General features: G+C 38.5%; 1 protein-coding gene across 2 annotated transcripts; it reads left to right on the plus strand.

Annotated features, from left to right (window-relative positions):
- The first annotated feature begins 245 nt into the window (after positions 1–245).
- On the plus strand, positions 246–10,613 carry ube2v2 (ubiquitin-conjugating enzyme E2 variant 2). Of its 2 annotated transcripts, XM_036519368.1 has the most exons (5): positions 280–315; positions 4,784–4,843; positions 5,822–5,970; positions 8,640–8,765; positions 9,163–10,613. In XM_036519368.1, exons 3-5 carry the CDS (start codon positions 5,926–5,928, stop codon positions 9,307–9,309), a joined length of 318 nt encoding a protein of 105 aa, XP_036375261.1. In that variant the 5' UTR covers positions 280–315; positions 4,784–4,843; positions 5,822–5,925; the 3' UTR covers positions 9,310–10,613. The 2 variants fall into 2 exon arrangements, with proteins under 2 accessions (XP_036375260.1, XP_036375261.1); XM_036519367.1 differs by lacking the exon at positions 4,784–4,843 and having other exon boundaries at positions 246–315.
- Positions 10,614–17,189: the final 6,576 nt, after the last annotated feature.

Here is a 17,189-nt window from a genome sequence, read left to right on the forward strand (position 1 = left end):
TCAGCAGCCTATCGGTTGAAATAAGGTCCGTATTTCACCGTTGTTAATTGTGTCAGTTGCCATTAGTATTTTAAACCATGCTCAAATGTGTGCATTTAAAACAAATCTATATTGCCGATGACCACTATTTTAAGCTTAAGCGTAAGCTTCTCCCAGTGTAGCCAGTAATTGTCTTCCTGAGGAAATAGATTAAAGATGAAAAACTTTATGAGTTTGCGCCCCTTCGACGCAACAATGACGCAGTAGTCAGCTGATCGTGATGACATGATTTCGTGTGGTTCTGGATTCTGCTGAACAAGATGGCGGCCTCCTCAGGTCTGTGGAACTATCTGTGATATTTACAGACACAAATATAAATATTTTACTGTTCTGGTACATCTCAAGATGGAAACGAGTGCGATTTTCGGTGTATTATGAGAGGGGGAGTAGTTATATTAGTATATAACGCCCGGGGCTTTCGGGTATTTGCCGACTTGGTATCAGTCGAACAACAGGAAGGAAGGTCTTCGGTGCATAGTCACTCATTATGCCTTGAATGTTGATTAGAATCGGACAGTTTGTTTTTAGAGAGGAAGTGTAACCCAAATGACTTAGATCAAAGCTTGTGAAGCAGATTCAACTGTGCAAAACGCCATTGCTTAGCTAACGGGGTAACTAACGTTAGTTTGAACAAACTCTGATGATATTTCTTGCAAGATGTTGGTAACCGAAAGAACAACGTGCACACTCGCAGGCGCTCTGCTGCAGTAGCTAACGTTAGCTAGCTGCCTACCCCGTTGTTAAGTCAGGAAGTAGCGAGCTAGCATGCTAGCTAACTAGTTTCTTTGCATTTTTGGGCCCGAAAGATTTCATCAGGGAAAACAAATGCCTGCGAAAGAAAAATATACGCGCCGATTTCGGGTATATAATCGCATTACGCTAAGCCATAGAAACAGCTTATATTATTGATCGTGTTTTGCTGTTTTTTTAGTTGCCAGCTACAGAGTCATTACCGCGGCACGTCATGACGTTGCGCTAGCTAGCCGTCAAAGCTAACGTTAGGCCCCACTGAAATAAAGGCGGCTAGCTAAAAATATAAAAAGCCTACAAATAAACAAAGCGTACTGTAGTGTATTTATTACCACAGTCCTGCATATTACACAAAACCGAGATAGTATACGTCGCCATCCAACGAGAAAATCACTCAATCAAGGTTACATGGGCGAGCTGCGTAGAAGTGTTTTTTTTAAGCAGACAGCAATGCGGGGTGTGCCTAGCTAGCGCGATCAACGCAACGGAGAGCTAAGATTCTGCGCCTTTTAACCTTTTTTTAAAATCTAAAACATGCCGCTTCCAAACGTGTATCACGCTGGCTAACTTAATGCTAACCTATATATACACTATGGATGTGTGAAACTAATCTGTTTTCAACATAGATGCACGCCTGTTAATTGTACAGATTAGCTGGGAATCAAAGAGCAAATCAGATATGAAGGCAAATAATTTATATGCAAAATAAATCCGACTGATGGCTCAATCAGTGACCAGTTCAGCCAGCTGACTAGGTTGTAGTTGCCTAGGTAGTAGGCAGATATCTTTAGCACTGGGTTATCCAACTACTTGATAAGTTCTAGTTTTGGGAAATATTAATTATGTAAAAAAAACCTGAGATTAACTCATGGTGTGGCCACCTGTTTTCCAATTGGTTATGCATTTGTCAAAATATCCACTTTAAGAGTAGCATTGGCCATCTTTTCATAAAAGTGGTAATATACAAACCAACTATTTTCATCCATTTCCTCAGCTTTATAATACAGTTTATCATAAATATTGTATGCATGAAAATCGGATAATAAACTTTTTTTCAGATGGGCAGAGTGACATCAGAATCATTACCTTGGACTCTGGTTGTTCTAAATTCTCATCCTGTATGAGAACAAAGAACATCCTGTGGAATGTAAAAAAATCTGACTTATGACACCGATGCTTGTGAGCTTCTCAACTGCCAACCAAGCATGCAAATTTTGATTTCAATCTGATTATTTTGTCTGACTATATTTTGTTTCTTGCGAATCTGTTGGTCCTTTCCTGGTCAACTGTATGTGATGGCTATAGTAGTTCACTAAAAGGTAACTGAATGACCAAGTTTTTGTAATTGCAGCATTCAAAGTGTACAAACACAAGCAGTGTACAAGCACATTTTGCTTTGTTCTTTGCTGCACTCCAATCTTACATGGACAGTAACACAGAAAACCACCTAACAAGCAAACATGCAAACTTTTCCTCTCTGTGTGCAAGGCATGGGAGGTAATTTGATGGGGACTGATCCACTAAAAGGATTGTTATTTTTGTGGGGTAGTCTCAGTCACCAGGTATGCAGAAATGCCATATACTGGGTGAGCAAGGATTTCAACAGGATGTGCATCATCATCATCATCATCATCAGCAGATCATCCGTAGCGAATCTATTTAGGAAAAAAATGGGTTTAAAAAATAAAATCTTCATACTCAATGTGGGTGGGTAGCAATAGCTAGATAATTGAGTTAAGGAATGTCCTGCAATTTGTCATTCGTACAGTTACACATACAACTGAAGCAGCCAGCCAGTCAGTCTATGTGAAAGAGTTTAATCGGAATGAGTATTTTCATCAGTTTTAGAGTAAAAAATTCTGTGGTCTTCAAGTCACTTTATAGGCCTTCTTTACTTTTAAGAACAGAGGATACCATGGTAGGATTGGGGATTCAGTTTGTAATGGCTACGTGATAACATCAGGAACAAATGCAGCGGTAAAAATTTCCAGCTCAGCAAGTAAAGCTGTTTGTCTAGTTTCCTCCTATTACTTAGCTGGCGAGGATGAGTAGTGAAACAGTTTAGTTTAGGTGTTTAAACTCAGCCACTATCAAATGTAACAGATTTCAAACACATTGATGTTGGTGCTGTATCTAGCTATCTAGGTGACAGAACTAACTCAAAATAGTTACCAGTGAGCTATCAGTCTAATACCAAGGGGTGATAAAATGACATTAGCTAGTGAGGCAAAGAATTTTAGCAAAAATTGTATGGTGTTAGCTGCGGACGTTTTGTCGATGTGTTTTCGCATAGGTTAAAGTGAATTTTGCTGCCTGCTGCGATATTCTCCTTACCTTATTGGACAAGGGTGACGCAGGGTCTTCTGTTCAAACTTTCAGTCTTTGCTTGGTTTGGTCTGTCACATACTGCATAGGAACACTGACTTGGACTCACTGATAGTGAGTACAAAAGGCTCCAAGCTTTAGTATTATTAATAATTTTTAAAGCTTAAATAAAATAATAAAAAACAAATGCAAAACAATCGTAATTAGATATAGGACCCTACGTGCAAAATTTGACACATGCAGGGTTTCTGTTTATTGACAGTTGACTTCTATCTGGAGGATTTTTGAAGTGTGTACCATTCATCCTTTAAAACAAAAAGAAAATTTATTGTGGAATGTTATTAATTGTAAGCAGTGCACAGCAGAATCTCTGATGTGCCTAAAAGTCAAAACAGGCATACGCTCTGACACTTGTTCCGGCACGCTCTCTGTCTCTCTCTGAAAAGGTGCATTCAGGACAGGCTAGAATTTACAGAACTGCTTACACAGTAATTGTCATATCATAGTTACAGGAAAATATTGCAGATTGTCTTCACAGTTAAATTTGACCAGTGTTTTTAAAAGAACAACGAGGAAAGCATGGGGAGATATTGACTTCCTTTCTGAATGAGGTTTGTGTATTTGTGTTCCGTTTATCATAGTTTAGTAATGTGGTAGTGGTAAGTGAAACTGCTAACTTGAATAAATAAAGTCCAGAATTTATTTTCACAGTTTAATTTGTTGCCTAGCCTACCTTAAAAGGGTAGAAGTAGCATTTTTAATGCATGTAGCTGGTCAAAGATGCTGCAAAGAATGGCTAAGAATGCTCAAACACATATTACATCTTAAATGAGGATACATTTTAGAACATCATAAAAGTGAAAAATGTGTAACTTGATGTTTTGATAATGATGGTTTTGAAATAAAATTCCAGGTAATGTTTTTACAAAACGATCAGTGCATACAATTTGATGATGAATGGTCATTTTAAGTCCTGTCTGTTGCTGAGGTTGATGGAAATTTCTTTCAGTGGAAATCCTTGTATTTAGTATGGCTTCAGCGCTGTGGGAACAGTTGGTGGTCATGTTTTTTTTTCTGTAGGAGGCTAATGACCTTGAGTAATTTTGATGTTTGTGGAACGTTTTACAACCACATTAATAAGTTCCACTTCACTAGGAATGTAAAAAATTATTCTTGGTTCACCCATTTCTAATGTTATACTAACCGGTTAATGAGCTCAAAAGTTTAAAAAAAAAAAAAAGTGAAACCAAAATGCAGGAATGGTGTTTGTAGAAGATATTTTATCATGAGACAATTGTTCACTCAGCTCTTTAGCATTAAGTTTTCCAGTGATGATCTGTTCACATGGAAATTTAGGAAATGGAATAAAATTTACAATAATGTATACAGGTATACCTCATACAATGCATCAGCTTCCATAGAAAGAAAAAAAAAACAATAATGTAAAGAAAAATTAAAATATAGAAGGCCTGTCAACAGAGTCAGGACACCATGACTTTATGAACAGTAGGTTTGGTTTCGCATGCTGCAGTTTGGCTTTTTGTTCAGCCAGTCAGGCCTTCCTTCAGTGGTAGTGTATTTTTCTCTAGCTGCACGTGATCACCGGTCATTGGGAGGGATGTCGCAAAGATGTGCACACTTTAAAAGGGGCTTTCACTTCTCCCTGTAGGGGCTTGAATCTGGAGACAAGAAGTCGTGCCACAGTCACCAAGCGAGAAATCAACATGAAGTTAGTTTCATTTCTGTTGGTTCGCTCACTTTGTTAGTCAGTTTTTTTGTTCTACCTGTGAAGAGATTTTTTGCTCCCTTAATGTTTGAATGTTTTGATTTAAATCATTTTATGTTTGCTCCCTTTTTTTTGATTGTTGATTTTTAATAAAACACTTCATTACCTATACTGTAGCTCCCAGTTTTCATTTAGTTGTGAGCAATAATTTGGTCGGGAATGCGTCCTTTAAATGTGATGAAACAGTCCTTTAATGCACTTTTTTTGCTTAGTGGGGTCTTCTGCTGGAGCACATGCCTGCGCTATGTGGGGTATACCTGTATATAGACTGTATATGTATTACTCCCCCTTGGGGCCAGTGTGCAACATAGCGGCTCATAGTGCGTTTACTTATCGTCGGTATCGTTTGTACGATCAGGCTATTGTGTGAGTAAAACATCAGGATTCCTGATGTTTTCAGCCCAAAGCTACCATCCATCTTACTTTAGTCATTTGCATGGTAACTTGTGCTTATCTTTAGCTAGCTAGCTGAAAATTTCACCCATCCATAAAGGTAGGCTAACTCTTGTGTGAAACCCGACTGCTGGTAGTTTGTGTGTGTATTCTCTCATATGTTGTAAGGTGTTTTTGTCATGGTAAGATGTTCTGTTGTAATCCACAGGTCACAATCACAAACTTTTGTTGTTTTTTGGTATGATACTTGGTAGTTGTAGATCAGGTGGAGCCATCCTGATCGATTTACCATTGTGTGTCGCTAATCCTGTTAGTTTCAGATGTTATGAAAAAAACGTCATTACAGTTCAGTTTCCGCATGCTATATGATATGCACATATTGTATTTTCGATGTTTTGACCTTAGAGAAATGCGTAAAGATGACTGGTTTCATGATTTCGTTTAAAAAAATCTTAATGTTGACCTCTGGATTAATTTTTATGGTTTTTTCGGGTGATTAATTTTCAGATATTTCTGTGGTCTCTGCAGGAGTTAAAGTTCCCCGTAATTTTCGCTTGTTGGAAGAGCTTGAAGAGGGACAGAAAGGAGTAGGAGATGGTACTGTCAGCTGGGGCCTTGAAGATGATGAAGACATGACACTCACAAGATGGACAGGCATGATCATCGGACCAGCACGGGTAAGCACTTAAAAAGCCATCATTTGTCAATTTAAGGTGACTATTTGGGTCACTACAGTGACCATTTGTCCCCAAAGTGTAAATTGGTTGTTCCTGAAAATCTGCTGAAGGATAATTTTTATAATTTTAACAAAGATCTGGCCAAATGGGCCTTGAAATGTATGCAGAGTCCTTGTAGTTTGACACAGCTAGCATATGAAAATTTTAAAATTTAAGGTATCTCAGGCACTGCACAGAATTTGATGGGAACTGTATTGCAAGCTGAAACATTTAACACGCATGCACATTCATCATAAAAACACAAATATATGTGAGGAGAATATTCTTGTCCTTTTACTGGAAATGCAGATAATTAAGAGCTAAAATATTGCAGCTATCAAAACTAAAATTAACATCTGTTGCTGACTGAAATTGTAATGAAAGTTGTTTTGGAAATGTTTGATGAACTAATGAGCGATAAAATATGCAGCCATTTTCAAAAACAAAGGTTATCGCAATTCTGGAATCTATTGGCAAAGTTGAAAGTTCAAAATCTTTTTGAGGGAGAAGCCCCTTTCATTGTGCACATCACACAGGAATGGTACTGGCTGTCTTTACCAGTCTTGCCCAGTTTGTGTATATTTATCTGAATTCCATGATCAGAGACTCACATGCAATGTGGAATCCATGCTACCCATGGAATGCTGTCGAGTAGGGTTTTTAAAAGTATTTACTGGGAGACACCACTTTCATTTTGACAGACCACTGAGCAGTGACTTGGCTGGCAAGGTAGTTTATGTAAAGAATGTCTGAAAGGCTGCAGTTGTGAGTATTTTGAAAGGACAGTAGTAGCCTACACATGCCCGAGCCACGTGCTAGGCTAAAGGCAGTGATTGACAGTTGAGTCAGTGTAGCCCATGTTCTTAAAACTGCTGTCTTTCGTGTAGCATCCATGTGCTTGGAAGAGGCTGGCCAAACAATGTTCAGTGTTTACTGGCCAAACGCTGGTATTGGTAGTGGTAGTGGGTAACAGAAACACTGATATAGCTCATGTTGATGATGTAGCTATGATATAGCAATGATATAGCTAATAACAAATGAAATGTTATGATTTAATATCACAATTACATAATTGTGTGCGTAATTTTTGCAACCCTGATTTATTTTTATTTGTATGTTGGTTAATCATTGCTCTGTTTGCAAAGACATCAAACTGCCACAAAAATGGATCTTTCTCCAATTCCACCTATTGTCAAACCAGTGATTATGATGCCAAATTTGTTTGAATCCATTCTACTGGATGTGTGCAGTAGTGTGCAATGAAAAAGCCTCCGTTCCTGTCGCAATTGTCAACTGCAAAGTGAGACACAGCCTGCTTTGTACTTTGCAAAAATGGTCAAGAACATTTGGCCTTACATTTTTAGCCGCATGCTCATTAATATTCATAATGAGTGAAGAAGTCTGCAGACTATCTGAGGAAATTCTGTGCTGCATATTTAGGAGAAATTCAAGACTTTGAATCAATTGCTAAAGGGGATTTCATAATTGCATATGAAATTCCAGAAACTTTGTTGGGAAATTCCAAACTTGTCTAGCCAGCTAACTAAGGATAGCTGGGTTGCATTGCAAGCTAGTTGTAAAAATGAACAACTACGGCCTCTGCAGTTAGCTAGCTGTTGTAGCTGCTTAGCTAGCTCGGATTTCCTAGCTCTGATTTGCTGCTTTGAATCAGAGCCCTGGCTTGAAGTTACAGCTTCATGTAAGCCTATGAGTATTTACCAGGTGTATAGTCTAAGGTGACATGCCTGGAAAATAAGGTTACATGCAGACTTATAAAGTTCCTGACAGATTTCAGTAGCCCCAGCATTGCTAATGACAGATTAAATAAAAACAGTCTCGTAATTGATGAAGATCTGCTGTAAATCCCTTTTTGTGGTGGATATTTGGCCTTGCAAATGTCAGCAAATCTAAAAGTTGAGTTTGCATTTATGAATAAAAATGCTGCAGGCGAAGCCTCTCCCTATGACCTATGTGTCCATTTGACTCACCATTCATTGTGAAAGGTATTGGAAGCAGATTTATCTGTGATGTGTGCAGTTCACAAATCACAAATTTAAAAAGACCCAGAGGCTTAAATATTAAATCTCAGAGCAAGGGCAGTAATTGTGGACAAAAAGAAAATTTCAGTTATGATTACATTTTGCCCTTGTTGGAACTAACAGTTAATTACATAGATTTTTTAAAAGATTAAATGCAGTAATTATACCAGTCTTTATACTCACAGCAGCCTTGAAGCATTTGGCTTTGTATGACGTTAATATGAAGAAGGTACAGGGATCACATATTTTTGGAGACTGAAACCTGACATTTCGTGGTGGAAGAATGTGGACAGAACCTTAAATTCTGGAACTGAAGTGTGTGTTTTAGTACCATGGGGGAAAACAAAACATTTCCTGTCACTTCTAGTCCCTGTTGTCTCAACAAATTACAGTTTAAGTGGGTTTATGCTGAGGTTGTGCAATAAGACCTCCGTAGTTACAAAAAATGTAACTCTTTAAGTACATTCAACACTTTCAGAACATTGCAATATGTTGTGTAGTGGGTTTCTAAGTTGTTAGTTGGTTGCATCTTTGCATCAGCGGGCCCGTGTATTAAATCCTTCTTCTCTTCCTGATGTTTTCCTTTTCTAGACCAACTACGAAAACAGAATATACAGCCTCAAAGTAGAGTGTGGACCTAAATATCCAGAAGTACCACCAACTGTTAGATTTGTAACAAAAATTAGTATGAATGGAATAAATAATTCCAATGGGACGGTAAGTACACTTTCATGTCCATTTCAGGCGAAATTAAGAGTGACATTCTTCAAAAATCAAGGCATGATACTACATGGAATGTCTTCTCTTAAATCATAGTCTTCCAGTCTTAGGTTTGATCAAAACAACAATTTTCAACTGTTTGCTAACTGCACACTATTTTATTTGTTATCAAATATCCTGTTAGATTATTTCTTCAAAACCTGTTAACTATTCCATGGGTAGAGCAAGGATATAGCTAGTTTCAGTTAAAAGAATGTGAACTTACAATTGTATTTTCAAGGCTCATATTTACTTATTTTTATAAAAACCTTGGCACACTTGGATGCTAGAGAGCTTCTAGTTGTGTACGTATTCATCTGTTTGCTGAGGAACTCCCATCTTTCTTCCATTGCAGGTGGATGCGCGTAGCATACCAATTCTAGCCAAGTGGCAGAATTCATATAGCATTAAAGTTGTTCTTCAAGAGCTAAGGCGTCTAATGATGTCCAAAGAGAATATGAAGCTTCCACAACCACCAGAAGGACAGACCTACAGCAATTAATCGTAAATAAATTCTTCTGACCCTCTGTCTTAAAAATTATTCTCTTAAAAAATATCTTGTAAAATTTTCACGATGCTCACCACCCACACATAAATACTTTCATCTGCAGGTGCAGGATTGGGATGTTTGTTAAATTCAGACAAAAGTGTTGAAAAAATAAAATTGAGTAACTAGAACTGCACAGTTATTTTCTTCTATTGGAGGCACTTGGATCCTAAGCTTGAAGTATGTGACATTAAGTTGGCTTACTGTTAAGAGGGAAGCATGACACAAAAGGTCAGGTCATTGCAGAGCTATTCAAATTAAAATAATTGGTCTCAATAAGAAACAAAATTAGGATGTGTATATAATGGCATGCTTTAAAACAACATCTTAATAAAAAAAAAAAGAGCTGCAAATTAAGTTGTATGTTAGTGAAATCTAGCGGGTACACTGAAATATGTTTCAGATTTTGTTCATGAATATTAGTGTGGCTGTAGACTACTAGTTGTGTCACAGAGTGTTCAGGGTTGTTTTTGATGTCTGTATTTATGACACAATACCAACTGATTTCTGTAAAGCAGCTCTGTGCAACATGTAACGGATATTGCAGACATTTAAGTATTTGTTCTAAAAATAACTTGCATTTAACTTTTAGTGAAAATAAAAAAGACAATAGGTGTATGAAAATGTGATTTTCTGAGATTAAATTCAGTCTCTGAGATTAAAGTATTGATTTCCTGTTTTCTACCAAATGTAGATGATGAGGGTACATTCTCCAAGAACAGAAAAAAAGACTGGTTATATCTTTTATTGCAGTGCATGAAGGGATGGAATCAGGCACTAACTGTAAAAGGGAATTATTAGGAGCTGCTTCCAGTTAAATACTTTTGACTGGGTGACTGCTTTAGTTGCTGTCTGGTAGTGTTTTGGTGAAGTGCTGACCAAGGCCAGACATCTAAACATATTCAAATCTGGAGATTAGGTTTCAATTTCTTGAAGAAAATTTTGACCATACTTTAGCATTTCCATTAGTCTTAGACCTTATAGGGGTTGGATTCCATCTATGAAGCAAGTCCTACAGAACTAAGCCTTTATTCAAAACACGATTGCCAAGCATCTGCATTAAATTGTATTAGTCTATGTATTTTTTTTTTTTTTTGTAACAGGTGAGGAATAAGTCTTGGTTCAGAAACTCAAACGCAATGACTGTCACTGGTAAGATAAACGTCTCCCCTAGAATGAGACTTTGAGTTGAAATTAGGTTATGAAACACCTGTAATAAATTCAATGGAATTGGCCACGTTGTTTTCTTTGATTTTGTGTTGAATATCAGTTCAAGTATCTGTTGAATAGATCATTTATTGCCTAAATGTCTGTCAATCTGAATGCTTTAGGTTTGCAACATGTTATTCATATGGTTTTTTTCCCCCTTCAGTTATGACAAGTTCTGGTTGATCTTTAATCCATTAATGTGCCAAGTCTTTGACACAGTGGGCACAGATCTAGGAGGCAAATTTCTGTAGTACCTGAAACCAATGATTTGCGAAATTGTGAAGAGTGGATCTAGGCTAGGATACACATGATCTTTTCAGTGTTTGATCAAAGAACCTCTAAGTCAAAACCACTGTGTAAAAGATGGAGGTCAATTAAGCTGTCAGTCTGGATGAGTTACCTGTCATTCACTTATGTCCGTATGAGAGGGAGGGGTGGGGGGGAAGTTCGGCCCTGTGGACATTGTCACATTAGCTAAATTTTGGGCCAGGTCTTTCATGTTTTTAATGTTCTTTTTTTTCGCTTTTACATGCTGGGCTTTGATTTTATTTTATTTTTTCCTGAACTAAAAATTTTGTGTTTTTCTGTGCGGTGTATCACAATCCTGAAATTGGGGCCACTCAAATATTCAAATAAACTGTTGAAATGGTTTTCCCTACTGATAACGGGGCTCTAAACTGACAGTTTGTGTCTTTATTGCTACTTACTGGTCATGCAGGGAATTACACAAAGTATCTAGTAGATGTAATGGTCGAATATGCATTTAAATTGTATGAGTCATTACCAGAGTTGTTGTGAAATTTGATGACTTCTGTCATTGAACCACCACGGTACTTTAATTGACTATGATGATTATATATATATATAAAAACACACAGGTCTAACTGTATCCTTTCAAGCATATTCCTCATTTTGTAGGGAGAGACGCTGAGTGTCCATTGAGAAAGCTATCAGCTGGTTAGGTACATTTCATTGTGTTCTTTGATAGAGCTCAGCCATGTATAATTACAGCTACTATAAAATTGCCCATCTGCTTTTTGTGAATCCCTCTCAGTTGCTGTACCTGCAGTCTAAATATGTAGATCTCTTGCCTAAAATGGTTGAATCCATCTACTCTTGTTTTACAGAAATGTTCACATTTGAGTTTTGTTGGCTGTTACACACAACAACTACCCTACTGTATTACCTTTTTTTAAACTGTGAAATTGCATGTCCGGGACATTTTGCTCTTTTAATGTTGAAAAACACAGACGAAATGTAGCCTATAATGGTATGCAAACTGATACTTTTCTAAATCTTAAAGGAGCAGTTAAACTTGCATAAGCATATGTCAAAACAAGTAAGACAGTAAACTTGCTTCATATGTAAATCCTGCAGGAAATTAATACTACTTGGTTTGTGTTTCAGTGTGGGTATTCACATTTACTTTGTTCATATTTAATTTGGCAGATGCTTTTGTCAGGAGTGAGTAAAATAAGGTAAAAAGTGCATCCAATAAAGTCAAAACAACAATAAAGAAGATGACAGTCCCCATCTGAACATGGTTGTCCAACACAGAGTGATGTAATAATTATTGCCATTGTGAGTACAGAAGTGCTACTAGAAATTTCAGCAGTAATGACCAAAAAAGGGATGGTTTAAATTAGGCAGGGGAGCCAAGATGCAGCCCGAAGAGGTGGGTCTTCAGTCTGTGGCAGAAGATGGCCTGCGACTTCACAGTATTGATCACTATGGGGAGAGTGTTTTGCTCAGGGACTGTTAAAGAGTGCCGTGCCAAACTAAACACAAATACTCATTTAGTCATGAATGTAGTGTAATTGCAATCTTACCTTAAAAACTTTATGAAAAACAACTGCTATTTTATAAACAGAATGAGGGGGAACACGTTTTATATGAACGTTGGGTCTCCCATACTCGCATGATTAATGTTGCGTCTGGATTACAGCTACTCCTTTGCAGTCTTACCAGGTGTAACTCCTTAACCGGATTGAAAGTTACATCTCGTGGTGCATCCCTTGGAGCAAAATAATTACCTGAAATGACAGAGATGATTAACAAATGACTATTTTGCTGCCCATTTCTGGTAGATTAACTTACACACACACACACACACACACACCACACAAGCCCTGCACTGCAGTTCCACACAAGGTCCTAGATGCACAGGTACAAGCTCCTTGCGTGATCGAACCGAAATTCCAACCTATGTCAACCCATAGGGAAAGCTCTAACATCTGTGGACCATAACAGGTATGATTTTACTTGCATTATATCATCTTTAAGATGGACAACATTTGTCTTTGCTTTTGTCTGTAATGTAATTAATGGGTATTTTAATATACAAATGATGAGTGGTTTGTTAATGCTACTGATTTTCACCACTAGATGATGCTGCTGCACTTCCATCTATTAAATGCTAAATATTTATATTCTCCACCGTCCTCAAAGATGAGGCACTGCAAGTGTCACATATTTACACTAGAGGGCAGTAGAGGGGAGGTAAATGATGAATGAGCTGACTTTAAGCTGGTTTCCCAGTTTCCCAGTAAACTGGGTTAATATTCATGTCTGTAATGTATGCAGAGTATAATGTATATTAACATAAAACAAATGCACCCTTGCCTTTAAAACTCTACAATAATTTGTATACTAATTTATTACACAACAATCTTACTTGGGTAAGTATACATTATTCAAGCTGAAACAACATCCAACTAGGAAAAAAGTCAATAAAGAGGACCTACAATAAAAAAACGAGTTTTGCATGAGATGAATATTCAGCTGTCTATGTTCTGTTAGGGCAGAATGTGAATAGCAATTAGCCATGATGAACACATATGGTTATTATCTGGGTACAGGGGTGCTGAAACATTTGCAATGATGTCATGCAACAGGAAAATTGGGAAGAGAAGTGTGGGCATTTATTGTGTGGTTACACATGGTTGTATCCAAATTCTATGTGCATAAATGAGGTTATAGTATGGAAGTAAATATTTGTCAGACCCAGAGTCAGATATTGGGGTCATTTCTGTTGGTAATCCCAGTCAACTGAATTCTGTATAGTTATGGATTATGTGCCATCAACTCTTACCCTAAGAAATAGCATACGTGCCATCTCAAAGTATGTTTTTCTAGTCATGTATATTTGTACATCTTCAGCATATACTTTGTATGAATTGATAGCCATCAGAATAAACACATAGCACATAATCAAACATATCAGCGCACAGTTGAATCAGGGGGGTGAACTGTAGTTCTTTGAAAGCAGTTCAAGAAGGAACAAAAAAACCCTCCACGGGGAGGGTCATCCGGCGGGTCAGCTCCACATAAACACGAACGCGGTTCCCCGTCTTCCTGTGGGGCATGGGAGCGCTGACCGATTTTACTCGGTTGCGGTCTGCGAGGGTTTGTTTTCTCATCGGGGGCAGGAGGGTGTCGGTCTCCTCTGGTTCCTTCTCCTTCCCGGCCCTCGCTCAGGAGCTAATTGTGAGGTAAACACGGGGCGAGTCAGCGTGAGTTTCACGCTCGGTTTGCGGCACGGACCCATCTCCCACACACCGCACCTCCGCTGTTTGTTTTCCTTTCTGCTGTTTTCCAGGAGTGTCCCTTGACCAACTTTTGCTGGGGCAAGTGAATCATTTTCAGTGCTTGCCCAGTTGAATTGGGCGCGCAGGTTTTTGATTCCCTCTGGGAAAACGTACTCTGCCCAGCACCTTGCGATAAGACCCCTCCACAAAATGTGCTATAACAAAGATGTTCTGTGTGACTGACTGCACCAATTCTGCTGTAAGGAAGACCCTTTCTTATGCCTCTTTTACTATTTGTGGATGAGCGTCTTTCACTGATTACTGAAAGGTTTGGGATGTCAGTGTGGGCAGCAGTGCGGTGGTGTGGTAATGAGCAGGGCTCGTAACCAAAAAGGTTGCTGGTTCAATTCCCTGCTGGGGCACAGCCGTTGTACCCTTGAGCAAGGTAATTAACCCAAAGTGCCTTAGTAATTATCCAGCTGTATGGATGGATAAAGCTGTAGCCTATGTAATTTGCTCTGGATAAGAGCATCTACTAAAAGAACAATAGTTATAGAACTAAACAATTCTAAAAGGCATGGTTGATCATTTTATTAAATATGTACATTTAATATTTCAATGGCAATTGAAATAAAACTAGTGGAGGCCAGTGCCTGCACAGCACGTTTTCCTCTGGAGTCATAAGAGCAGTCCCCTGAACACCCTGACTTCCTGCAGGCCTTCAATGGAATGCCTCCAATTTGCTCAGTTTTCACGGTAGCCGTATTCACACACTGCATGCAAACTGAGGCGCAATCGATTACTGTGCTTCAAGCGTAAGTCAGAGCGTAGTATGTGTCAGCGTCCCAGGTTGGCAGTGGTCTCTAGGTTTAATTACATCTGCTCACAGTTTATCCACAAGCTGACTGTTCTTCCTGTATCTGTTCTGGGCTTGGGGTAAACCGGGCTTAGAAGTTATATACTGTTTAGACATGTAGCGTTGTAGCATTTAGGTCTGTAGCATTAAAGGTCCATTCCTGTCTCCCAACCTTCAGGAAGCTGTAACAGATCCCGCACATTTTTACGTCTCCGTTTCAGACACTGTTAATTCCAGCTACCTACGTCAAGGTGATTAGCCTCAATTATGAGATACGTGGCCTGGAGGCCTGGATTATTTAGGTAAACGCCCATGGGGCTTCATTTAAAGTAGTTAAGATTAATAGGCTTACTTTTATGAAGCTGTTAATAAGTACAGAAAATCCCTAATGGGTCCAGGTAATGGGATTTAAATTAAGAATAATGAAGAAATGAAAACCCTTTGGCATGAGCAGAAATATGCCTCCTTCTCTTGGTTTACCTTTGCAGTGGCAACTTGCAGTCACAATTCTAGCAGGCCATTCGTTTAAAAAAAAAAAAAACGAGTAAAATACATACACAGTGACATATTTAAGAATTTAGAAACAGTTTTCGAGATCCTTACACACACAAACTAGTGGATACCTTACAATATCATGGCCTTTGATTAACAAAATGGGTCTGTAAACAGGTAATGTGTACACTCTTGTTTAGCCTCAAGATTGAAGTATATCACAGAATAAGCACTTAAGCCTCCATGGCTATATAAAGTACATACTTTAGCTGAATCTGGTGAAGCCTGAGGCCTGTTATCTTCCATAACAATGACTGTAACAATACTAGAATTTTTCCAAGGTTGAATGTGATTAAATTACATACAATTGTCTTAGGCGCTACAAGCTAATGGCTCAGTAAAAGGACTTTTGCATTGTTCTGTGTGACCTAATAACTGATTATGAACGCCTGAAAAGTCACAGTAAATAGTGATCCAATATTCTAACTGAAAATATCATTATGCGAAATACATAAAATCCATGAAATTAGTTTTTGATTTCAAAGAAATTGTCATCAATCTATGGCAAGCTGTGTAATGATGAGTCACCTGCCATAAAATTCAAGAGTCTGTAGGATGGCAGTGTAGCATAGCGGTAAGGAGCAGGGCTTGTAACTGAAAGGTTGCTGGTTCAATTCCCCACTGGTGCACTGCTGCTGTGCCCTTGGGTAAGGTAAGGTAAGGCACTTAACCCAGAATTGCCTCAGTCAATATCCAGCTGTATAATAGATAACATGTAAAAACTGTAACCTATGTAAGTCGCTCTGGATAACAGCGTCTGCTAAGTGAAAATATTGTAATATAATGGATTTATGCCCCACCCTCAGAGTTTCTGCGCCTAGCTGTCTTTGTCATTACTATTTTCTTTAAATCATTTCACATATTGCATATCATTTTTATACAACTCTGCTTTTTTACTGGAGCAACAGTGGGAAAGTGCCCTGCTAACGAGTACCGCCTCGCATGTCCAAACTAAGATTCATTACATTGACAGGTGAATCCAGCACTAAATGCAACCCTGCGTTGCTGCTCATATTACTGATACAAATAAACTGCAAACGCCGACGTTGATCCTCTTCCTCAAGGTCAGATTCACAGTTGTGTCCTTCTCTCCCTGCTCATGAGTACGCAGTCAAACTCTGCATTAATAAGGGTTCTGTTTGCCTGGGTGTTGGCACTGCTGTCAGGTGAAGGAGCAGGGGGACATTGGTTTATGTGCCCCAGTGAGAGACATTTCACAACCACATTGCGGTGGCAGTGCCAAGCACATAACGGAGCCTGGGCACTCTGTTTGCAACTCCCTAGGCTCTTGCAACATCCAGTTCGGGTTTGAACGACTCCTGTAACCTTTCCATACCGATTCCACCGAAGAAGAAAAAAAGGCACAAGTTTTCAATGCCTCCCATTGTTCCAGGATTTGGATCGAACATGTGTTGTTAAACTCTCGAATTTAATGGTTTTCAGAAGCCGGTCTTTTACACAGTAGGACGAGAAAGATACTATTGTGCTTTAGCTCCCATGTTACTGTGAACAATGATGTGGTAAAAAATGAATGCTAACTGTCAACGCGATTTTTTTTTTTCAATCTGTATTGCACGCTTGAAAAATGAAAGAAAGCAAGGATTTAACCAAACAACTGACAGTCGACAGCTGGTAACAGTTAAATACATGTTGCAGAAGCAAGTGATTTCACAATAATGTACTGAAGAGTT

Source organism: Megalops cyprinoides, chromosome 24 (genome assembly GCF_013368585.1).
Source record: "Megalops cyprinoides isolate fMegCyp1 chromosome 24, fMegCyp1.pri, whole genome shotgun sequence".
NCBI lineage: Eukaryota > Metazoa > Chordata > Actinopteri > Elopiformes > Megalopidae > Megalops > Megalops cyprinoides.